This window comes from Drosophila serrata, unplaced genomic scaffold (genome assembly GCF_035046125.1).
Source record: "Drosophila serrata isolate PLE 108 unplaced genomic scaffold, ASM3504612v1 contig_363, whole genome shotgun sequence".
NCBI lineage: Eukaryota > Metazoa > Arthropoda > Insecta > Diptera > Drosophilidae > Drosophila > Drosophila serrata.
The window spans coordinates 204221-228063 of record NW_028257261.1 but is presented as its reverse complement, the minus strand read 5'-3'; the positions used below and the strand labels follow the sequence as shown (position 1 = coordinate 228063).

Genomic DNA, 23843 nt, shown 5'->3' with positions numbered 1-23843 from the left:
GTTTCAGATGTGTCAGTGTCAGAAGTGTCAGTGTCAGAAGTGTCAGTTTCAGATGTGTCAGTGTCAGAAGTGTCAGTGTCAGAAGTGTCAGTTTCAGATGTGTCAGTGTCAGAAGTGTCAGTGTCAGAAGTGTCAGTTTCAGATGTGTCAGTGTCAGAAGTGTCAGTGTCAGAAGTGTCAGTTTCAGATGTGTCAGTGTCAGAAGTGTCAGTGTCAGAAGTGTCAGTTTCAGATGTGTCAGTGTCAGAAGTGTCAGTGTCAGAAGTGTCAGTTTCAGATGTGTCAGTGTCAGAAGTGTCAGTGTCAGAAGTGTCAGTTTCAGATGTGTCAGTGTCAGAAGTGTCAGTGTCAGAAGTGTCAGTTTCAGATGTGTCAGTGTCAGAAGTGTCAGTGTCAGAAGTGTCAGTTTCAGATGTGTCAGTGTCAGAAGTGTCAGTGTCAGAAGTGTCAGTTTCAGATGTGTCAGTGTCAGAAGTGTCAGTGTCAGAAGTGTCAGTTTCAGATGTGTCAGTGTCAGAAGTGTCAGTGTCAGAAGTGTCAGTTTCAGATGTGTCAGTGTCAGAAGTGTCAGTGTCAGAAGTGTCAGTTTCAGATGTGTCAGTGTCAGAAGTGTCAGTGTCAGAAGTGTCAGTTTCAGATGTGTCAGTGTCAGAAGTGTCAGTGTCAGAAGTGTCAGTTTCAGATGTGTCAGTGTCAGAAGTGTCAGTGTCAGAAGTGTCAGTTTCAGATGTGTCAGTGTCAGAAGTGTCAGTGTCAGAAGTGTGTCAGTTTCAGATGTGTCAGTGTCAGAAGTGTCAGTGTCAGAAGTGTCAGTTTCAGATGTGTCAGTGTCAGAAGTGTCAGTGTCAGAAGTGTCAGTTTCAGATGTGTCAGTGTCAGAAGTGTCAGTGTCAGAAGTGTCAGTTTCAGATGTGTCAGTGTCAGAAGTGTCAGTGTCAGAAGTGTCAGTTTCAGATGTGTCAGTGTCAGAAGTGTCAGTTTCAGATGTGTCAGTGTCAGAAGTGTCAGTGTCAGAAGTGTCAGTTTCAGATGTGTCAGTGTCAGAAGTGTCAGTGTCAGAAGTGTCAGTTTCAGATGTGTCAGTTTCAGATGTGTCAGTGTCAGAAGTGTCAGTTTCAGAAGTGTCAGTTTCAGATGTGTCAGTGTCAGAAGTGTCAGTGTCAGAAGTGTCAGTTTCAGAAGTGTCAGTGTCAGAAGTGTCAGTGTCAGAAGTGTCAGTTTCAGAAGTGTCAGTTTCAGATGTGTCAGTGTCAGAAGTGTCAGTTTCAGATGTGTCAGTGTCAGAAGTGTCAGTGTCAGAAGTGTCAGTTTCAGATGTGTCAGAGTCAGAAGTGTCAGTGTCAGAAGTGTCAGTTTCAGATGTGTCAGTGTCAGAAGTGTCAGTGTCAGAAGTGTCAGTTTCAGATGTGTCAGTGTCAGAAGTGTCAGTGTCAGAAGTGTCAGTTTCAGATGTGTCAGTGTCAGAAGTGTCAGTGTCAGAAGTGTCAGTTTCAGATGTGTCAGTGTCAGAAGTGTCAGTGTCAGAAGTGTCAGTTTCAGATGTGTCAGTGTCAGAAGTGTCAGTGTCAGAAGTGTCAGTTTCAGATGTGTCAGTGTCAGAAGTGTCAGTGTCAGAAGTGTCAGTTTCAGAAGTGTCAGTTTCAGATGTGTCAGTGTCAGAAGTGTCAGTTTCAGATGTGTCAGTTTCAGAAGTGTCAGTGTCAGAAGTGTCAGTTTCAGATGTGTCAGAGTCTGAAGTGTCAGTGTCAGAAGTGTCAGTGTCAGAAGTGTCAGTTTCAGATGTGTCAGTGTCAGAAGTGTCAGTGTCAGAAGTGTCAGTTTCAGATGTGTCAGTGTCAGAAGTGTCAGTGTCAGAAGTGTCAGTTTCAGATGTGTCAGTTTCAGATGTGTCAGTGTCAGAAGTGTCAGTTTCAGATGTGTCAGTGTCAGAAGTGTCAGTGTCAGAAGTGTCAGTTTCAGATGTGTCAGTGTCAGAAGTGTCAGTGTCAGAAGTGTCAGTTTCAGATGTGTCAGTGTCAGAAGTGTCAGTGTCAGAAGTGTCAGTGTCAGAAGTGTCAGTTTCAGATGTGTCAGTGTCAGAAGTGTCAGTGTCAGAAGTGTCAGTTTCAGAAGTGTCAGTTTCAGATGTGTCAGTGTCAGAAGTGTCAGTTTCAGATGTGTCAGTGTCAGAAGTGTCAGTGTCAGAAGTGTCAGTTTCAGATGTGTCAGTGTCAGAAGTGTCAGTGTCAGAAGTGTCAGTTTCAGATGTGTCAGTGTCAGAAGTGTCAGTGTCAGAAGTGTCAGTTTCAGATGTGTCAGTGTCAGTGTCAGAAGTGTCAGTTTCAGATGTGTCAGTGTCAGAAGTGTCAGTTTCAGATGTGTCAGTTTCAGATGTGTCAGTGTCAGAAGTGTCAGTTTCAGATGTGTCAGTGTCAGAAGTGTCAGTGTCAGAAGTGTCAGTTTCAGATGTGTCAGTGTCAGAAGTGTCAGTGTCAGAAGTGTCAGTTTCAGATGTGTCAGTGTCAGAAGTGTCAGTGTCAGAATGTGTCAGTTTCAGAAGTGTCAGTTTCAGATGTGTCAGTGTCAGAAGTGTCAGTGTCAGAAGTGTCAGTTTCAGATGTGTCAGTGTCAGAAGTGTCAGTGTCAGAAGTGTCAGTTTCAGATGTGTCAGTGTCAGAAGTGTCAGTGTCAGAAGTGTCAGTTTCAGATGTGTCAGTTTCAGAAGTGTCAGTTTCAGATGTGTCAGTGTCAGAAGTGTCAGTTTCAGAAGTGTCAGTGTCAGAAGTGTCAGTTTCAGATTTGTCAGAAGTGTCAGTGTCAGAAGTGTCAGTTTCAGAAGTGTCAGTGTCAGAAGTGTCAGTTTCAGATGTGTCAGTGTCAGAAGTGTCAGTGTCAGAAGTGTCAGTTTCAGATGTGTCAGTGTCAGAAGTGTCAGTGTCAGAAGTGTCAGTTTCAGATGTATGTGTCAGTGTCAGAAGTGTCAGTGTCAGAAGTGTCAGTTTCAGATGTGTCAGTGCACTGTGTTCCAGAATTCAATCTTTTTGGCATAAATTCTAAAAATAGAGTTAGAGACCTAACACTTTGCACATTATGTTATTTAGAAAGACAACAATGAAAAAAAAAATGTTGAGTCTGTGGGACCACACCCTCTATTGCCTCCCATACAAACCAATTCGAAGTATTATCATTAAAAATCGAGCACTACGCTGAATTCAGACAATTTATTTACATTTATTTCAGGATCAATTTAAATATCCATATATACATATGTATTTGGTATGTCTGGGTTCTGACTTAAACATTATATTCTTCTTCTTCTTCTAGTATTATTGAGCTGCCTTCGTTCAAGTCCTCATCCGAAGCACAATCAGATTGCAATTCCTTTTCAAATGGGATGTTGTTCTCGGTTGACGTATGTATATGAACAGAAGTTAGTGGAGTCGGATTTTAGATTTGAAGTTGCTTTTTTAATTCTGTTGGGTATTGAGCAGGTGTTGTAATAATTTCTTTAAGGGGCATGGCCACGTTTGCATTACTTCTTAGCAGAAACGGCTGCAGCATGCATAAGATGAGTTGTGTTGTGCTCTTTTTCATTCGCCAGCTCAAACGCCAATTTTCTTTTCAATCGTGGTCCTACATTTCCATAAGACAAAGTTCGGCGTCCCGGTTTTTGTTGTGTCTTAAAGTTTTGATTTATTGTATCTGATATTGTAGACGACATCCATTTAGTATGCTTTGAGTTAAAGCGTTAGACCATATAGTTGCATATTGGTAGCCTTTTTTTATGAATGATTCAAAATTACTTTTTTTTATTGATTTTTAATTTTTTATCATCTTTGACGTGGTAATGGCAAATTTTTTGATTAATGCAATCTAACACATATGATATTTTGCGATTATTGCTGAGCCAAATATCGAGGAGATCGATATCGCGAACGAGCGGGGAAAAGTTGTTTATTAGTGATAAAGAACGACATATATTAGTATAAGCTGACGTAACCAGGTTTTGTCAGCAGCCGTCAGGTCGTTAGTTTTATTTCACGAAACACAAGGGACGCATGTTTATTTTCTATAAAAAATACATAAATTTAACATTAAACAAAACACAAACACTAAGACTACACATAAACAGTTGATATTCAGTAAGAAATACATACCTTGATTTACAATTTCCATTACTATCAACAGTTTGATTGGACAAAGAATATTTATTTTCACGCAAAAAAGTAAAAAGAGAAATTTTCCGCCAAGCTCTTTTTAAAAGCTGGATTGTGTGGTTTTGAAAGGTCATAAAAATCTTCAGTGAAGCATGTAAAGCTTATTTTCTTAGTTTTGTTTATGTTTGACGTTTTAACTTTAATAATTTTAAATCAAAAATGCAAAACATTAACATAAAAATTTCGAATTTATGCCAAATAATCAACTTCTGGACCATAGTGCACTGGAGGCATTGCAGCGACTTCCTCGTTCCTCAGCGATCCGACGTCGGATCTTCATGAGCCGTCGCGATCATCCCGGCTGTCAATGATGCCGGAATCCATAGTTTCCATGGATTCTCCTCGACTTCGTCTTCCAACCTGCCGAATCCGATGCGTTTGAAGATGAGGTCGCCTTCCACCCGAATATCCGTTAGGCGATCCTGGTTTTCACGTATCTCATCTCGAATTTCCTTGTACTCCGCAGATTGTAATTCCATTGTGGCGAATTCAAGGGCGTCGCCGCCATCCAGCTCCAGCTCCTCTACGCAGCTGGACAATGTATCGGCCACCACCATGTCGGCCCCTTTCCGGTGCAACATCTGAAAGTTGAAACTCTGCAGTGTGAGGGACCAATTTGCATCCAATTAGCTACCTTTTTGATTGAGAGGAATAATAAACGATTCCTTCCATGGGAAAGTGGGAGGTTTCAAAGAATAAAGTAAACAATTTCAGAAGGAAGTTCAGAAGATGTCCTGTGCTATCCGGACGTCGGCACAATACCTGAGCACACAGGCAGGAATTCCGTCGGGACCGAGTGAATAAACTGGCTTGACACGATGAAGATCTAAAAGAAGAGTGATTTCGTTTAGGGTAGGGCAGAAAATTAAGTTCGATTTAGGTAGGTCGTAGGAATAAGTCTGATATAAATTCGAATAATTAGAATAATTTATTTGCGGTAATATTTTCAAATGAAAGCGAGGAAAGATTGGTTTTAGGTTTAGGTTTAGTGTTTATAAAAAAATTATAAAACTGTTTTGGGTCCTGTGAGAACTGGGGCCTATAACGAGTTAAATAGTTTTAATAACACTGCGCGTTCAGCACGGTAAAGTTTGACCGAGGGCAGATTGAAAACCGGTTAATTTAAATCATACAGCCTAGATTTTTTACTTTTAGTTCGGCTCAACTTTTTAGTAAACAACGGCGGTTTATTCGAGATTGGCGGATAGTATTACGGAAAACGTTCAGTAAAAAATGAATTCATGGAATTGTTAAAAATATTCACGGCAACTACCATATTAGTGCACACGTATAGATCGGACCAATTGAACTCATATATAAAATTATTCAGCCGTTCAAAGTCCGTCTTGCGAAAACAGCGGACTTTTTTGGCTGGACGGTCAGATATATTCTGTAAGTCAGACCCAATATCAACAAATAGGATGAACTTCGGATCTTCGGGCTGCGTCTGAGGCGACTCTGGCGACTCTCTGGCTAAACTGACTCTCATTGGATCAGAGACGAAACAAAAATCAAGCAAGCGCTGCACAGTGGATCCAATCAAAAATCTAGCAGAATAATAGTATATTTTTTAAATATAAATACTGCGTTTAGTTTTGATTTTATTTAATTGGTGTCTACACAAAGATTTGAGGTTATTTGTGATTCGTTTTAAATTATTAATACAAGTGATATATTTGAAAATATTGATATAAATATCTTTTGTTTCCTTTAAAATAAGGTATGTACTAAACACAAATTGTATGTTCGTGGCCGGTCTTTTCTTGTGTAGCTTAAAAATGTGTTACTTGTAAGTTGACTTAGCAAGAATTGTTTTTAAACGTTTACTGTCTTCATTGGACTGTAATTAACGTTATTCAATCGTATTCAAGCTAATTTTAGTATTTATGTAAAGTGTGAGTTCTTGTGATGTGCAAATGTCCAAAATGATAACCAACTACGTCCAACTCTTAAGCTTATTGCACTTTTTAGGTGAAATGTCAGTCCCGAAGCGCGTTCTGTTTTGCAGGTGGCTTAGCGAAAATGTCGCATCAAGGAAATTGTTGGGGCTAAATGAATATGTATTTGGCACAATTTTGAAGAACATATACATATCTGACAACGATATTAAAGAAATGAATAAAAAATTGGCTAATTTTGTAAGCAGTGGAATGGAAGGATTGCCATTACAACACTAAGTTTTTTGAGAAAAAAAAAATCAGAAATGGCTTGATATGCCGCTCATTTTATATCATTTCACGTCATCATCAGATATTGGTAGCCCTAAAAAGGATTTTGGTGATTTGTGCCCTAAGGCACAGATCAAACAAGTGTCTACTCTTATGAAACAAGCAACTTGTGGACAATTGATGGTGGCTACAAGCTTCAGTTTGTATAAATCTGTAACGGAACTGCATCCTTCCTCGGGCAACGCCAGGCTAGCTCAGTGAGCCCAGGGCTGGGTCCGACCCAATGCCCGCAGTCCGCACCATTTTATCGGAATAAATCGGATGTCTCGGACAACACTCCTCACGAAACACAACTCTCATCACTAATTACAATAAAGAAAAAAAAAAAGATAAATAAACAATTAAATCTAGACAGACGGACACGGCTGAGACAAATTGGCGGCATTGGTGTTTCTGCCACGTTGCCCCACCCATCCTGTGATGCCTACTGGTTATCTAGGGGCATAACCCATCTCCGGCGGACCGGAGCCTATTCCAGGCGGTCTGGCGACCGGCTCATCTCCCCCAGGTAAATTGGTCTACTCCATTTTCATAATAATACTAGCTGTACCCTGTCACGTTTCTCTGTGGCATATTGTGGTTAAGAGGGCACTGCTGAATACATCAAGGTTCCGGCAAAATCATCTTCCTGGCATAAGGTGAAGAAGACAGTCAGAGTTGTCGCTGGCGGATTCAGGACTCTTTCTTGCACATTTCTTTCTGTGAAATAGACACGTTGACCATTCTCCAAATGGACTGCCAAGTGAACTAAAGCTGGATAGCGTTCATGAATGGGGAACGAAAAAATTCTCCATTTAGCCTCGTTGCTGCTTATGTATCTTCCAGCCTGGTATTGAGATATTTCATCGACAACTCGTACTGCATTGTTGTCACCATTTTCTGCCTGAACACCAAAAACTGCCATATCGCTGCCTTTATTCACGTACTTGCAGATATATTTAATCGATTTCACGGAATTGCAATATTCTACGTTGATGTGCGCTTTGTATGATTTTGACAATAGTGGTGAGTATGGAACCACCCAACGATTGTCTACCTCAATATCACCAATTCTCATGTTTAAAGTTGGCGCAGTCCCTCCATCTTCAGTTGACCGTCTCCTATACAGAGGATATCCATCGCCCCCTGTTACGGTGTTGGCTGTAAATGCTCGAGGATATCGCTTGGAAAACTTCCCATCTACCATTCATGGTGAACATGGGTTGAGGGTACCACAAGGGCCATGGATCATGTTCTTGATGACAACTTCATGCAAATCCGTATCAACCTCGGCCCGTGGAATCTCAGCGCATATAACATCGTCGATTTCGTCTGGAGTAATTTTATCATACAGCCAAATCAGTATGTGCGCATGCGGCAATCCTCTCTTCTGCCATTCTACTGAATACATCCAGCACCGCACAGATCCAAAAACTCCATGTTTCACAATGAAATCCATCAGTGACTTGAGCTTTTGTCTGAAAACACGGGATGTGATGTCATGCCTATCAATATACGATTGTCCAGGAAATAACAGCTTCACTATCTCGTCCCAAGCTGGATTGCATGTGAAGGTGATAAATATGTCTGGACGGCCGTAGCAACGAACATATGCCTTGGCATCTTGAGCATATTCATGCATTTGGCGTAGACTACCTATGTATAAGGATGGCAAAATCGTGAGCTTTCCAACGTTGGTTGTATTACGGTCATTCATCACAGCATCCCGCAAATGGATATATTCCTCGGACCGAAGTTTCTTCTGATTCAATCGGAGGAACAGCAAACGTTGTTTCAATTTTTGCATACATATCGACAATGTACTGATGAAACAACTGACGACATTTCAATATATGATTGCAATCGGTCCTCCGAACCATTAACCTGTATGAGTAAAAGTTCATCGCGCAGCCGAGTCTCTCAGATGGAGGCCCATTCTTCGTCAGTCATATTCGTAATCTTACGTCTTTTTGCTTCTGTATTGCGAATATGACGACCCAATCTCGACTTCTTTGGTGGCATGACTTCGTTTCTTACTGAACCTGAACAAAAAAAAAAATTTGTATCTCCAATTTCTTCTTTCAATATGTTTTGAATGTTTGACAGGAAATGCTTTGATTCAGCTGGCTACCTGTAGAGGGCGCAGCAGTAGGGGCAACAACATCAACATCAAAAGTAGACAATAACCGAGCTGGAACCTCAACGCATGTTGTGTAAAAATTTGGGCTTAAACGGTTCAGAACTTTTCAAGTCTATGAAGGATGTAGACACGAACAGAGCATTTATATATATATAGATTTTATTTTAATTTATATTCACAAACGTATACTTCTTTTTGGCTATTGGTCATCAACCCATTCCCGGCAAGAGCGTGGCCTTAGCCAGGGATGCGCTTGCCTCTTTTGGGGACTCAAAACTCCCGGAGGAGAAGCCTTCAATGATTCGGCCACAAAATTATGTTTCCCTCTTTGTTCCCTAATTCCTGCTGGAGCTCCAAGAGAAATATAGGAGTATGGGTATTCGCAACAAAAAAAACAAGAAAGAGAAAACGACCGGCTTCTACTCCGTTCCCCTTGGATCACAGCGCTCGTGTTGCACCAACCCTGGACCCAGGATACGGTCGAGCGGAGGACACGGGTAAGGAACGAGTATAACACAAAACACTTAATCTATATATATAAAAATGCTCTGTTCGTGTCTACATCCTTCATAGACTTGAAAAGTTCTGAACCGTTTAAGCCCAAATTTTTACACAACATGCGTTGAGGTTCCAGCTCGGTTATTGTCTACTTTTGATGTTGATAGCTTATATGCGGTTGCGAATATATAAATTTTTTTAGCGTTTCCCCGTGCCCCTACTGCTGCGCCCTCTACAGGCAGCCAGCTGAATCAAAGCATTTCCTGTCAAACATTCAAAACATATTGAAAGAAGAAATTGGAGATTAAAATTGTATTTTTTTGTTCAGGTTCAGTAAGAAACGAAATCATGCCACCAAAGAAGTCGAGATTGGGACGCCGTATTCGCAATACAGAAGTAAAAAGACGTAAGATTACGAATATGACTGACGAAGAACGGGCCTCCATCCGAGAGACGCGGCTGCGCGATGAACTTTTACTCATACAGGTTAATGGTTCGGAGGACCGATTGCAATCATATATTGAAATGTCGTCAGTTGTTTCATCAGTACATTGTCGATATGTATGCAAAAATTGAAACAACGTTTGCTGTTCCTCCGATTGAATCAGAAGAAACTTCGGTCCGAGGAATATATCCATTTGCGGGATGCTGTGATGAATGACCGTAATACAACCAACGTTGGAAAGCTCACGATTTTGCCATCCTTATACATAGGTAGTCCACGCCAAATGCATGAATATGCTCAAGATGCCAAGGCATATGTTCGTTGCTACGGCCGTCCAGACATATTTATCACCTTCACATGCAATCCAGCTTGGGACGAGATAGTACAGCTGTTATTTCCTGGACAATCGTATAGGGATAGGCATGACATCACAGCCCGTGTTTTCAGACAAAAGCTCAAGTCACTGATGGATTTTATTGTGAAACATGGAGTTTTTGGATCTATGTGGTGCTGGATGTATTCAGTAGAATGGCAGAAGAGAGGATTGCCGCATGCGCACATTCTGATTTGGCTGTATGATAAAATTACTCCAGACGAAATCGACGATGTTATATGCGCTGAGATTCCACGGGCCGAGGTTGATACGGATTTGCATGAAGTTGTCATCAAGAACATGATCCATGGCCCATGTGGTACCCTCAACCCATGTTCACCATGCATGGTAGATGGAAAGTGTTCCAAGCGATATCCTCGAGCATTTACAGCCAATACCGTAACAGGGGACGATGGATATCCTCTGTATAGGAGACGGTCAACTGAAGATGGAGGGACTTCGGCAAATTTAAACATGAGAATTGGTGATATTGAGGTAGACAATCGTTGGGTGGTTCCATACTCACCACTATTATCAAAATCATACAAAGCGCACATCAACGTAGAATATTGCAATTCCGTGAAATCGATTAAATATATCTGCAAGTACGTGAATAAAGGCAGCGATATGGCAGATTTTGGTGTTCAGGCAGAAAATGGTGACAACAATGCAGTACGAGTTGTCGATGAAATATCTCAATACCAGGCTGGAAGATACAAAAGCAGCAACGAGGCTGCATGGAGAATTTGTTCGTTCCCCATTCATAAACGCTATCCAGCTTTAGTTCACTTGGCAGTCCGTTTGGAGAATGGTCAACGTGTCTATTTCACAGAAAGAAATGTGCAAGAAAGAGTCCTGAATCCGCCAGCTACAACTCTGACTGCCTTCTTCACCTTATGCCAGGAAGATGATTTTGCCGGAACCTTGATGTATTCAGAAGTGACCTCTTAACTACAATATGCCACAGAGAAACGTGGCAGGGTACAGCTAGTATTATCATAAATTAAACAGCAAACTGTACTAACTAACTAAACTATATGGCCAACCCCCTTGTCATGGCCCTTTCCGGAACGGACTCACCGGATTAGCTGGCAGCGCTTTGGGCTTCTGCGGCGGCTCTGGTCACGTACCAGCTAACGCGAATAAGTGCCAAGGAGAGGAATGCAGATATATACCCCAACTACCATAGGCTGCAAAAAGCAAAGATTATGTGTTACCCAGACGGACTAAAAGTAACCGATTATTCTACTGAAATAACTCTACAGAATTTAGTAGACCATACGGTAAGCCGTATCATAAATGCGCACTCGCAGGTTGTTGAAAATCATGTTGCAGGGGAAAATAATAACTGAAGTTTGACTGCAATTTACAAATGGGGCTGCGATGGAAGCAGTGGCCACGCGACCTATCGCCAAAAGTTTCAAGATGGTGAAACAAGTATGGTCGTTCAGCACTTATTTACTGTTTGCCTTGTACCATTACAAGTTCAGCTTGGTTCGACAATATTGTGGAAGAACACGCGACCTTCATCAACCCGCTATTGTCGTCCCATAAAACTCATTTGTCAGAAAGAGACAAGTGAATTAATAACTTTGGAGACTGACAATGTTAAAAGCCAAATAACGTTGATCAAGCCAACACTGACAAGCTCATATACCATACTCCATGAATTTCATCTGACGATGGTGGATGGTAAAACATTTGATGTTCTGGCAGAAGCTGGGTGGTGGTATTTGTAGAGTGGTATTTGTAGAGCAGTACCAAAAGACATGAACAATTTGGATTTGGTGATGCGTTACCCGGTTGACTCAGATCTATTAAAATATGGATTATCTAGTCTTCATGAGTGGATTAGATTCTTTGAATGTGTTTTACATTTATCATACAGATTTTCCATTAAAAAAATGGCAAGTTCGCGGAACAGATAAGCCAGAGGTGGAAGCAAAAAATTAAAAATACAGTCCGAACTAAGGAAAGAAATGGGCATTTTAGTGGACATACCAATGGCTGGTAGTGGCAACACCACCAATGGTAATACAGCTAGACGATTTTTCAGTCAACCTGATTTGGTATCACGCATCACAGGAGTTAGCGAGGCACTCATTTATAATTTTAGTGTCATTTTACGTGCATTAACTTGTGGCTATGAAATCAATATCGATGCATTTGTTGATATGCCATGAAATCAGCTGAAATGTTTATCAAATTGTATCCATGGTTTTATATGCCATCATCTGTCCATAAGATTTTAATTCATGGTGCAGACATCATAAAGCATGTGGGTCTTCCTATTGGCATGATGTCTGAAGAAGCCCAGGAAGCCAGGAATAAGGATTTCCGGAATATACGGGAGAATCATTCTAGAAAGAATAATAGATCTAATACAATGGAAGATGTAATGCACGCATTACTCGTGTCTTCTGATCCACTAATAACATCATTGTCTAAAATGTCAACAAATTCGGTTAAATCTATAAATTTGATAAAGTTGTTGCTGGTTTTCTAATAAATTTCCCACATTTAAATAATGATTCTGAATCTTCAGATTCCGAATAATAGTAGCGAATAATAAATAGAAAAAACTCATTAGTAAAAATGTAAAATCAAAAATAAAGCACTTCAAAATTTAAAAAAAAAAAAATGTGAACATTTATATGGTTGAAAATGGTTTTTTAACATTTGTATGGGAGGTATGAGAAATACCTAACGTAGGACATTAAAATTTGGAGAATATACGTAAAATGAATTAAAAACTGTAAGTAGAAAGTTTCATTAAAATATCTATTAATTTACTAAAGTTATTAATTTAGTTCTGCTAGCAGAGCTATTGGACCCACTGTGCACTGTACGGAATTTCGCACATTGTTGACTTAAAACAGCGAAATGTCGAACAAGCCAACGGAATTATTTTAGCACCAAATAGCACCCGGGATATTAAAATCACCTAGGACTACCAACTGGTCTCCATCCAAAGTCTATTGGAAACCATCTAAATAGCGGAAAGGTTGTTCCAATAAATAAGAAGTTCCAACAATACAGGTATGTAAGAACAGGTAAGAAAAATGAAGCTACCATTCAACATCGTTGCATTCCTCGAAGGTTAATAATTCTGAGGAGTGAAGAGTCCACCGCTATAAGAACGCCACCCCCGCGCCTGAAAGGGCGATCTAGCCAATATTCTGTGAACACAGCTGGAAAAAAATTCGGAATTCAGAATCTCCTGCTATAACCAGGTTTCTGCTAGCTCAATAACCTGAGAAGCAGAAGGCGCAGTGTTATGATCATGCCTGGGAGGAGTTATTCCTACAGGCCGCTTTTTCTTTTTCTTTGCTTCGAACTCCTTGACAACAACGTACTCCGCCCAGAAGTTGGTAGAGCAAATAGTGTTAAGAGTTCGTGCTTGTGATTCTTGTAATTGTCGGCTTTTAACTATTTTAATAATGTTATTCAACGATTTTTTTTAATAGTGAATATACTTAGTAAGTTTGTATTAAATTTAAATAATTTTCAGGGAGCGGTAGGAAAGAACTTCTTGTTTTTAGGGATAACTTATACAGCTCGAGCAACCAAAAATGGGGCTGTGCCAATTCATAGGTAACTGTGTACAGACGAAAATGAAGCAGCGGTTCATTCTCATTCTTTCTCTAAACAAAGGGCTGAACATTGATATAGGCTTAAATACTTAAATCTCTCGGAACATTAAACATATTTGTCGTGGGACCCTTGGATATGCCTTTAACGGCTCCACATCTCTAGTTCCCGCCAAACAAAGGAAACATCCCTGGCCCGAGGCTGACAAGCAGATGCGAAGCACTACGTATGTTTTCTTCTACGGGAAAATGAACTTAACCTTAATTTTACAGTTCAGTAAACTCTCACACACGCTTTCCGCAGTATGTCCTCCTACTTTTCACAGGACTATAAGAACGCCCAATTTTGGCGGTTAACTTAGGGTTAAAAATATACCCGTACACACTTGAGATCAAAATCCTTCAGTATTTTCTCGTCACTCTTAATATACTAACTGCGCCTATCGATTACAATGTTCGATCGTCGACATCGCCGACCCCGTGCAGAACCGCTTCACTCAATTCAAAACTGCAAGTTTAGAGACGGATCGCATCATTGTCCGAGATAGGCCGTTGTCGTTTATGCGCACTGTAGCGCGTCTGTGGACTCTATCAGCTCCGCTCCATCTCCATCAGCTCCTCGATGCCCTTGCGCAACTCTCGTCGGGGCAAGGCAGGATCACTGAACCGGCGCTGTGTGCTGCCAATCCATCTCAGCAGCGTCTTCGAGTCTGTCCATAACTCCACGTCATCCATGACCACACTGTGCACCTCCTTGACAGTGTCTGGTTCCAAGAACTGCTCATTCTCATCGGGGCGCATACGAAGCTCACCAGCACGTTGTCGTCCTTATACGTGGCCCTCCAGTAGGCCACCGCCGCGAATGCAGATTGACTTGCAACCACGAACACGTGCACTTCTATGGCTCTAACTGCTCCGTGCCCTTTTGATAATCATTGTTGATCCGACAGTATTCCACCGCCAACTGTTCATCGCTTCATCTTCTTCTCGAGGTTGACCAGCCGTTTGTATACCATCTCATAGCTCTGTGGCAGCTTAACGTGGTTGTCCTTCCAGATTTCCACCGTATCATCCATAGACACGGCAAGTAGGCAGGACCTCGGTGATGGCGAAGTGAACTGCCCCTTTACGAGCCCGAACACAACCCAACCTAGCTCGGTTGCGGCCGCATACGGTCCCTCTCTGGCAAATCGCCTTGTTCTCAGTGGCAATCTAAGATGTCCATGATCCAGGCCGATGAGCAACTTCGGCACCACGTTGCTGTAAGATTTCATTGGCAGACGCGCATCCTTATGCACACCCTGGACATCCTGCCGACTTAACGTCTGCATCGGTAGGCTCAAGCACATTTGTGGTCTTTCTGGATGCCCTTCCTCGTCGATCTCCTTGGACTCCCAAATTTCTCCGTATTTCGTCGTCTATCATCGTAACGGAGGATCCCGTACAGCGTTACTGGCAGTATACGGAACAGAAGGCGGCCTCCCTCGGCGTCAACGCAGCTTAAATTCCTCTGCACGGGCTGCTGGTTCGCATCGTGGTCCCTGTAACCGTCTCGTCACTGCGCTTACTGCGTATTAGCTGCTCCGGTCGGCCAAACCTAAAGCGGTGCTGCTCCATCACGGCGCTGACATTCCCTGGATGAATCAATTGCGACTTCACTGCGTCACGAGCGTCATTCTTTAGCGCCTTCAACAACCTCTGATTGTTCTCCGAATCCGTGCAGTTGTACGCTCGTGTCGTTAGATGTTCACACCCGGTAGTGTGAATCCATGCGCTGTCTGCGCAGTGCTTACTATGAACGGCGGCCCACTGCAAGGTGGCGGCTGCGTGCACGACGCGCTGTACCCACCGACACCGTGATAGGGCACCGACCCGACCCCATTACATGAGGTCTCCTCGTTCGATGTCGCTAAAGGCGGACCGCTCCAAAATGGCGGCCGCCCTGAGTCAAACTGTACAGATTGATGACAGCTTAGTGCGGTAGGTAGAAGCAAGTTTCTGGGCACTCGTCAACTTGAACTGATGTCAGTTGGTCCATATGTCCACGTTGCAAGTAGTCGTCCAGAAACGCTTCATCGTGTTCCTTTTTAAATTACGGAGACCGACAAATTTAGCGTTCTTCCGAGAAGAAGCTCTTTATGGTCTGCGGTAAGGTTTAGCCAATAGGATGTGCTCTCTGTTTGAGTAGATACCCCGCACTACGAGTGTGGGTGGCAACAAAATGTGGGATCTTCGGGATCGTTGGTGCAACAATGATGCAACAATTGGTATCCAATTTCGAAAATAATATGAAAATAAGCCTGGGATTCCGCGCTTGGCAGTTATGAGCACGTAAACAACCTATAACTTCATCAGCATCATCGGCAAGTTTACGCAGTGCTGATGCTAGGGGTTTTTGCACTCGGAAGCATCATAAATCGTTTATGGATATCTGGGTAAAAATCGAATATTTATATTATTGCTGTTCCAAGCGATCCCATGCCTCACAATATTTTTCATTCGTATCCGAAATATGCTTAGCTAATGTGAAATATGATTTCAAATAATGAAATCTTTGGCATTCAGTCAGGCTCAGATTTTTCTCGGACGTATCTGCTGCTTGAACGGCCGCCTTAATATTGTTTTGAGGTGTTAGATCACGTCTTAATTTCTCCAAAATGTTACTCAAAATATCGTGTGTAGCATAATGATATGCTTCAAAATCCGCTTCCGTTTTTTTTTTTTTAATCTGCTTCCGAATTTAACGTATAGAGCTACTCCGAGACAATCCACTATTGTTTGCACTGATTGAATGCCACCAACAAAATATATACATATGTAGCATTATTATGGAACGAGTAATTTGACATTTGGAAAAGCCCCGTTTTTTAATCACAATTCGTATGATGATCGAGATCAAGAAACGATTCTACATGATATGGAATTCTAAAGATAATTTATTAAAACAATAATAAAATCAAATATTAAAAAAATGCTTTACCGATGGATCCGGAGGATTAATTTTTATTTCATTATAAGTAAACGTGCTAGTGTTACTGTTCGAATTTTATTTATTTGTTATTTGCCATACCCGAATTGATTAATTTTGATGCTTGTGATTGAATTTAGAGAAAATTGTGACTTAATTAAGCTTAGCCGCATTGCACATCATTTGTAAAAGATGTAAAAAAGATACAGTTAGGAGTTAGGAGTCAAGAATAAATACTAGGTAAGCTCTTTAACAGGAGCAACAGCGGGATTCTCGAATTGATTTTGATTGATTGATAAGGCTCGTTGCGTTAACCGCAACCTTTCTTTGACCTCCATTTAGAAAAAGCGGTCACACTTTAAAAGAATAAACTGTTTTACCACCCCGTACTGTACCTAACGTAGAAACGCAACAGCAGTGGAATACATCTATTTAAATTTTAAAAAAATACTATAAATGGTATTTTATAACAACATTTGTTTGCTTGTAGAAAATATGTACATCACTATTTTAACTGTTATTAGTTTTCTATGCCACTCTTGCGCATTTTTGTTTTGTTTCGCTTTTTAACAACACAATTCATATGTGAATATTGAATTGTTTGTGAAAATTCAAATGGACATAAGTTGTTAATAGAAGACAAAGCAAGCAATATACGTATATATATATATATATATATATATATATATGTATGAAGTAATGTAGATTGTTTAATTTGTGTTCAAAACTTTTTTTATATGAAACATTTACTTTCTAAAACGAAACGCATTTAATCTGGTTTTGTATTTACACAAAATTTTAATATATAACAATAAATATGTAAGTTTTTTAATGTATACCCTCTTAGATTTAAACAATGTAAAAATTACATACATATATACAAACTTCTACAGATCATAAAAACACTCAAAAAATAAATTTATATAAAAATATTGCCCCAACACATTTGTACGTGTCTTCAAATAAATGTGCGCTTGAAATGTAAAGAACAACTTCGAAATAATAAAATCATCTAAAAAGCATGGCACACGAACGGTTTGGCATACTTTTTCAAAATGAGCAATATGGGGATGATGTACAAATCCAACCAGGAGGCATACAAAGTGTAAATATTGGAAACATAAGTCATGGCAAGTATTTTTCCTAATGTGTTTGTATGTATGTATATTGTAAATATTATATTGTAAGAGCATAAATACATACGTATACGTATACATATATGTATAAATATATATACAAATATATGTATTTATAAGCTACCCTGCAGTACCATTCATCAGTAATTAATCAACGATTCATCAACAGTCAAGGCGGTGTAGTTGATGATTCATCGATTAATGGCCATACAAATTGTTTATAAATTTATCATGGGCATGTCCTATCCTATATGTATCGTGGGCATTGCGTCGGCCCGGTAGAAGACGCAGTCGGCGCGTTGATGACTTTTGATGACATGTGTACTGCAGGGTAACTTTAAGTGTACAGTTACTTACATATGTACATACATATATATGTACATAACAACCAATTATTACAGTATATAAAAACAAATTTTTTAATTAAGTAATTATTCTAGTTATTCAGAATGAAGTAATTACCACTAATCAACATGAAAAAATGAATTTGAAGTCGTCAGCGGAAAATGAATTCATGACCAAAATGTACGTTCTTATTTATTTCAAAAATATAAATACATTTTAATTCCTTACAATTATTTTTTTTTAGAAACAAACACCTGCAGATGGGCATTCAAATGGATATCAATAATAGTATTAAAAATACGGCTTATGCCGAAGAATATGATGAAATATCAAACAATATGCCTAATAGTTGTAGCTTGGCAAGCAGTAACAAAATCACTTGCATAGATTCTACAAGCATACTGAATACATCGGGAAAATCAAGAAGGTGGGAACAGAAGCTCGTTCAAATTAAAACCATGGAGGGAGAATTTAGTGTTACAATGTGGGCTTCGGGTATATCCGACGATGATGATTACTCCGGGTCAGACCAAAATATTACTGAATCAGAATTGTTAACAAAAGGAGAGGACAACGAAGATGATGAGTCCTTTTTAAACCAAAGGATGTCCATACATGAACCGCAAGAAATTCATACACAGATTATTGAAGATGTTAAAAATCTAACCACTAAAAATATCCTTAATAAGTCTACGAACTTGGTCGAAAATACAGTCTTACAGGTTACAAATTCTTCAAGCAATCTTCAGTTAATTAATGAAACAGCACTATCCATTGATAATAATCAAAGAATATTAAAAAGTGATAATAATACTTGTCAGCCAATTTCAAGTTCGACTTCGACTAGTACTTCGGTGCCGTTTTTTGGTGTTGGCTTACAGAAAAGGGTACATAATGACTTATCTGCATACAACAACAACTTTGGTAAGTCTCGTTTTACTACTTTTGAATTCTTTTACCTTAATTAAAAACATATAATAATGAAATACAAAAAGGAACACCGTCTGGATCTGATCTTAACTTTAAGCATTCCGATGGTAACATCCTAACGTATCAAAACGAGAAAAAGATTGCCTGTCCTCATAAAGGCTGCCATAAAAACTTCAGAGATTCATCGGCAATGCGCAAGCATCTGCACACACACGGACCCCGTGTACATGTATGTGCGGAGTGCGGAAAAGCCTTTGTGGAGAGCTCAAAACTAAAACGACATCAATTGGTTCACACAGGAGAAAAGCCATTTCAGTGTACTTTCGAAGGATGTGGTAAACGATTTTCCCTTGATTTTAACTTAAGGTAAATGTAACCCGTGTACCCTACCACAACCGTCAATAAATTTTTTTTGTTAAACTGAAGTTGAAAATAATCAAATATTGTCAAACTTTTTGCAGAACCCATGTGAGAATTCATACAGGCGACAGACCTTTTGTTTGTCCCTTTGATGCCTGCAATAAAAAGTTTGCTCAATCCACAAATTTAAAATCTCACATATTAACTCATGCTAAAGCTAAGAGGAATACTTCCAGCATTACGCGTAAAAGCAGCCCAAGTGAAGAAAAACCTACAAATTACATTAAGGCAGAAGTACTAGATAGTGTATCATTATCTGAAAATAATGTACCATTCGTAGTTTATGCAGACTGAAATTTGTATTGTAAGCCGATCTATTTTTCAGGATTTCAATTCGATCAATTATATATATAAAAATTTTAACTAACGATGAAATATTAATTATTTCAGGTTATAATTAATATTTTAAGCAAAAAAGAAGGAGAACATCGATAAATGAGGATCTATTTTTTAAATAATGGTCAAAGTTGAAAAAAAAAAAAAAAATGAAAAATGCGATGTGCTTAGTTCAATAATTTTTAAAAATGACAAAAAAAAATATATGTAATAATAATTACTTTGTAATAAAATTTACACCTTTAAAGAAAGTTGGAAAGACCTTCGAGTTTTTGTTGGACCATTTTCTTAAATGTTCTTAGAAATGTGTATTTTATAATTTTTTTGGGGTAATAATTTTTTATATACTTTGGGAAGGGGAGCACCATCACTGTTTGTTTCAACGCAAACTAAAAGAATGCATCCAATTTATGTATGCATTGACTTCAATTATGTACATAAACACAATGTAAAAGATGAATTCGGTCCAATAATTGAAATATTTTCTATTTTGTGGACTGAAAATTATATTATTTTTTATAATAATAATATTATTTTTTACCTCAACAACTAAATTTTTCCTAAACTTTATTATACCTACAATTCGTATTTTAAATAGTAAAGCGCAATTACGCACTTAAAAAAAGAACATTGCGTTGTTTTTAAATTTGGCAACACTGAAAAACGCTATCCGTATACATAAAATACCTAAAATCAGTCTCTGTTGTTACCTCTTCGAACACAGATTGATATTTCAAAAAAAAATTTTTTGTGTGCGTAATAACAAGTTAATTGCTTAACAAAATATTTAGGTTACAAAAAAGTTATTTTTATAAAAAGGCCGGGTATAAATAATAAATGGACTATAATAGATAGTTTTTTTATGGTTGAGATCTGAATGAATGAAAAGTTATGCCTAGATTTTGTACGGGTGCCAAAAATATGTATAAATTCCTATTGCTTCAGGAATTCAGATCAGTGTGTATGCATAGATATTTATGTAGATACATGTACCTACATACATACATATGTATATACACATTGTACAAACGTATAAAGTAAAAATTGTATGCCAAAGTACGGATTTAGATAAATTGCTTTTAAATTATTCCGAATTCAATAAAGTATCATAAATAGATGTTTATTTATTCAACGCTGTGATATAATTACATTTTATGTATATATGTAAACTTTCTTGTTTCACTTTTCACCATATACATACATATGTATGTATGTATATTCACACACGCATACATACGTACATATGTATATTTGTACATGCTTAAACAGTATAAACCGATTATATATGTATGTAGTTCATTTAATATGTTAATAAAGCATTGTCCCCCTTAAAAATAATTTTCTTGGCAAGTATAATAAATATGGCTTGGTTATTTTAGTAATCAAATATTATAAACAACTCAAAGAAGGCCATGGAACCTATAAAATCAACCAAAGTGAAGAAAAGCAAGAGTAAAAAAAACAAAGCAACTGACAGCCATGACAAGCAAAATATAAACATGGTAAGTTAAACTTTATCATTTTATTTTTGAAAAATTATAAACGTCATGGCTTTATTTTCAGAAAATGAGCTTCAGTAAATTCGATGATCTGCAGAAGCGAAGCCATATCCACGTACGTTCAAGAGATTCAAGCATCAAAGCAATTAAAAAAAGAAATTACTAAAGAATATATTTAATTCTTATTTTGTTGTGTTTATAAAACTGTAATGTTTATTAGACTCCCATGACTCAGCAGCAGCTGGACAACTGCCATCAATGTCAACAATCGGTATACAAAATGGAGGAAGTTATTCTGCATTTGAAAACGGGTACAAAGATATTCCATAAAACATGTTTACGTTGCAAGGACTGCTCAAAACAATTAAAGTAAGTAGACAAAATATTTTTATTTTTTAATTTTTATAAATATAATATTTTGAGCAGACTAGACACTTATCATGCTCACGATGGATATCTCTACTGCCATAGGCATTTCAAATTACTATTTGCACCAAAGGTAGTGTATGAAGAGATTAAGCCACGAAAACCAGAACTTATAATACGTGAGAATCAACCAATGGAATTGCCACCGGACGTTGCCAGAGGTAAAATACTTTGAAATGGACGAAAATCGTCGGCAAACCGTTTATACTGTAAATTTAGATTTTTATCTTCCATACAATACAAAGCGAGTGGCCGAAGTTAATTGAATTACTATTTTAAATTAATATTAACATATTACAGCATCTGATAAACCAAATCTGGGACTTGACGAACTCCAACAACTGAATGTCCGATCCAGATTTGAGGTTTTTGAAAATGGCGCTTGGTCTCGAAATAATAATAACTCACAAGATAATTCTCAAGGAACCGCCATAACCCATGGAAAGTCGATAAGATCAACGCTAACCAAACTTCATAAACTTGGGATTAACAACTTCAAATCTGAAGAATTGGAAAAAAATAATGATATAAATTTAGACGATAACTCAGATGACGATGATTATTCTCGAATGATATTAACAGAAAAAGAAAAGCCTTTGGGGTTAGGAGAAGCAATAAACGATATAAGAACTAAGTTTGAGAACGGTGAAATGATTACAAAAGAAGAGAGACGAGAAGAGCGAAAACATGAGATACAAGGAATACGCTCTCGATTATTTATGGGCAAACAGGCGAAAATCAAAGAAATGTATCAACAAGCAGTTGCAGAATCTGAACAGGGCCTTACCTCAGCTGGGAAAACCGCAGATATTGAATTGACTACACCCACACAATCTATCAAAGATCGTTTTGAAAATGGTGAAGCTTTTAAGGAAAATATAAAAGTACAATCTAAAGAAGCTATTGAAGACGCAGAAGTCTTTGAATCTGGTAAGAATTAAAATGTATAATAATAGAGTATTTTACCTTATTAATATATTTTTTAATATTTTAGCTATAAGCAAAGCTTCGCGTAATATTTTTATGCAAATGGACGCAAACAATGCTTCGAATCTAGTCAGCTTAAGAAGCACCGTTTCAAGTAATCCAACAGAAAAATTAATTCAACTTAATAAAAAGGTAAGAAAATATTTTCAGTTTCAAAAAGCATTTGATTAATTTGTTTCTTAAAAATAAAAAAAGGATGTCGATAACGACATGGATATCATAAAATCTGGCGCCAAACCCGAATATATTAGAGTTGCCACCGAAGAGTTGACAGAGAGGTTTAAATTTTTTGAAAAATTTTGTCCAGTTGAAAAGGAAAGGCATATTTTTCGCATAACACCACCACGAGAAGGTGTTGTTAAAATGGATTCAGACACTGATACGGATATTTTATCATCTACAAAACAAAGTTTTATTCCCGAGGATATTTTGCTAAAAACCAAAACGACATCAACAATCTTAAACAAGTTCCGTGAAATGGAAGAAAATAAAAATGTTGATAAAAATGACATAATGAAACAACCCAAACCTTTGAAGTGCTTTACTCCTCCACCAGAAACAGAGAATAATAAACATGTAAGTAATAATAAATCAGATTCCGAAGATGAGGAAAGCTTTACCGAAGATGATACAAATACTAATGAAGATAGTGAGGACGACAAAGAAATTGATAGTGAAAATTCAAGCAAATCACGTAACATGGATCAGTCACTTAAAGAGGTAAGATTCAATAAGAAAACAGTTTTTAAAAATTATTTATTTATTTATTTGAGAAAAATATAATTCAATATAAATTAACTCACTCCAATGAACAGGCAAAGAGCACAGCTCGTGCTAAACAATTGTGTGCCAAATTTGAAAAATGGCAAGCCGATGAAATACAACGTGAACTAAGAGAAGATCGTGAACTTGTTTACTCACAACTCATTTCTAGTGATTCTATAGAAAGTGCCAAAATGTAAGATCTTATACAAATTATTGAAAAAAAAAGTTTGATGACTTCTTTATTTTTAGAATTCGGGAACGCTTTGAAAATATGAAGATAAACGAAGAAACACAAATGGAAAACAATGCACACAGAGCTCAAATCAATCGTTTTGTTGTATGTTCGTTATAAAATATTCGGTTTATTATTTAATAACATGTATAATTTACAGTAATCTCAATGTCTTAAGAACTGAGAAGGGCTTTATATGACCACAAATCCTGGAAATGATCCGATCCTCCCAGCTTTCAAAATTTTAGCAATCACATATCACATATGTAAAATATTTGATCTGAAAAAAAAAACATTATTTATTAATAAAGAAATTTTATCAATTTTAGTAGTAATTTTTTAACGGATGG

At 38.2% G+C, this 23843-nt stretch overlaps 3 protein-coding genes across 28 annotated transcripts; 2 read left to right on the top strand and 1 right to left on the bottom strand.

Moving 5' to 3' along the window:
* Positions 1 to 4167: 4167 nt before the first annotated feature.
* LOC147642707 (uncharacterized) lies at positions 4168 to 20216 on the bottom strand. Of its 2 annotated transcripts, XM_086839279.1 has the most exons (4): positions 20165 to 20189; positions 4959 to 5022; positions 4831 to 4861; positions 4168 to 4777 (listed from the first exon to the last, which is right to left on the bottom strand). In XM_086839279.1, exon 4 carries the CDS (start codon positions 4775 to 4777, stop codon positions 4451 to 4453), a length of 327 nt encoding a protein of 108 aa, XP_086695405.1. In that variant the 5' UTR covers positions 4831 to 4861; positions 4959 to 5022; positions 20165 to 20189; the 3' UTR covers positions 4168 to 4450. The 2 variants fall into 2 exon arrangements, with proteins under 2 accessions (XP_086695405.1, XP_086695406.1); XM_086839280.1 differs by having other exon boundaries at positions 4831 to 5022; positions 20126 to 20216.
* Positions 16786 to 19835, top strand: pho (pleiohomeotic). 24 transcript variants are annotated; one of them, XM_086839267.1, is made up of 6 exons: positions 16786 to 16876; positions 17405 to 17547; positions 17994 to 18078; positions 18143 to 18822; positions 18894 to 19194; positions 19290 to 19835. In XM_086839267.1, the coding sequence occupies exons 2-6, from the start codon at positions 17439 to 17441 to the stop codon at positions 19540 to 19542; spliced, it is 1428 nt and encodes a 475-aa protein (XP_086695393.1). In that variant the 5' UTR covers positions 16786 to 16876; positions 17405 to 17438; the 3' UTR covers positions 19543 to 19835. The 24 variants fall into 24 exon arrangements, with proteins under 24 accessions (XP_086695393.1, XP_020808746.1, XP_086695394.1 ...); XM_020953087.2 differs by having other exon boundaries at positions 16872 to 17236; positions 17311 to 17547; XM_086839266.1 differs by lacking the exon at positions 16786 to 16876 and adding an exon at positions 16884 to 16933.
* LOC110184522 (uncharacterized) lies at positions 20170 to 23821 on the top strand. 2 transcript variants are annotated; one of them, XM_020953091.2, is made up of 11 exons: positions 20170 to 20336; positions 20964 to 21086; positions 21148 to 21198; positions 21304 to 21452; positions 21510 to 21670; positions 21810 to 22439; positions 22504 to 22628; positions 22692 to 23216; positions 23312 to 23454; positions 23511 to 23598; positions 23654 to 23821. In XM_020953091.2, exons 2-11 carry the CDS (start codon positions 20997 to 20999, stop codon positions 23654 to 23656), a joined length of 1965 nt encoding a protein of 654 aa, XP_020808750.1. In that variant the 5' UTR covers positions 20170 to 20336; positions 20964 to 20996; the 3' UTR covers positions 23657 to 23821. The 2 variants fall into 2 exon arrangements, with proteins under 2 accessions (XP_020808750.1, XP_086695381.1); XM_086839255.1 differs by having other exon boundaries at positions 20246 to 20408.
* Positions 23822 to 23843: the final 22 nt, after the last annotated feature.

Bases quoted from the DNA above. Each gene is read 5' to 3' on its own strand.
- pho (XM_020953086.2), top strand. From the start codon at position 17,439: ATGGCACACGAACGGTTTGGCATACTTTTTCAAAATGAGCAATATGGG. The intron at 18,823-18,893 runs GTAAGTCTCGTT...AAATACAAAAAG, and splicing joins TGCATACAACAACAACTTTG to GAACACCGTCTGGATCTGAT. The intron at 19,195-19,289 runs GTAAATGTAACC...AACTTTTTGCAG, and splicing joins TCCCTTGATTTTAACTTAAG to AACCCATGTGAGAATTCATA.
- LOC110184522 (XM_020953091.2), top strand. From the start codon at position 20,997: ATGGAACCTATAAAATCAACCAAAGTGAAGAAAAGCAAGAGTAAAAAA. The intron at 21,671-21,809 runs GTAAAATACTTT...AACATATTACAG, and splicing joins GCCACCGGACGTTGCCAGAG to CATCTGATAAACCAAATCTG. The intron at 22,629-22,691 runs GTAAGAAAATAT...AAATAAAAAAAG, and splicing joins TAATTCAACTTAATAAAAAG to GATGTCGATAACGACATGGA.
- LOC147642707 (XM_086839280.1), bottom strand. From the start codon at position 4,777: ATGTTGCACCGGAAAGGGGCCGACATGGTGGTGGCCGATACATTGTCC.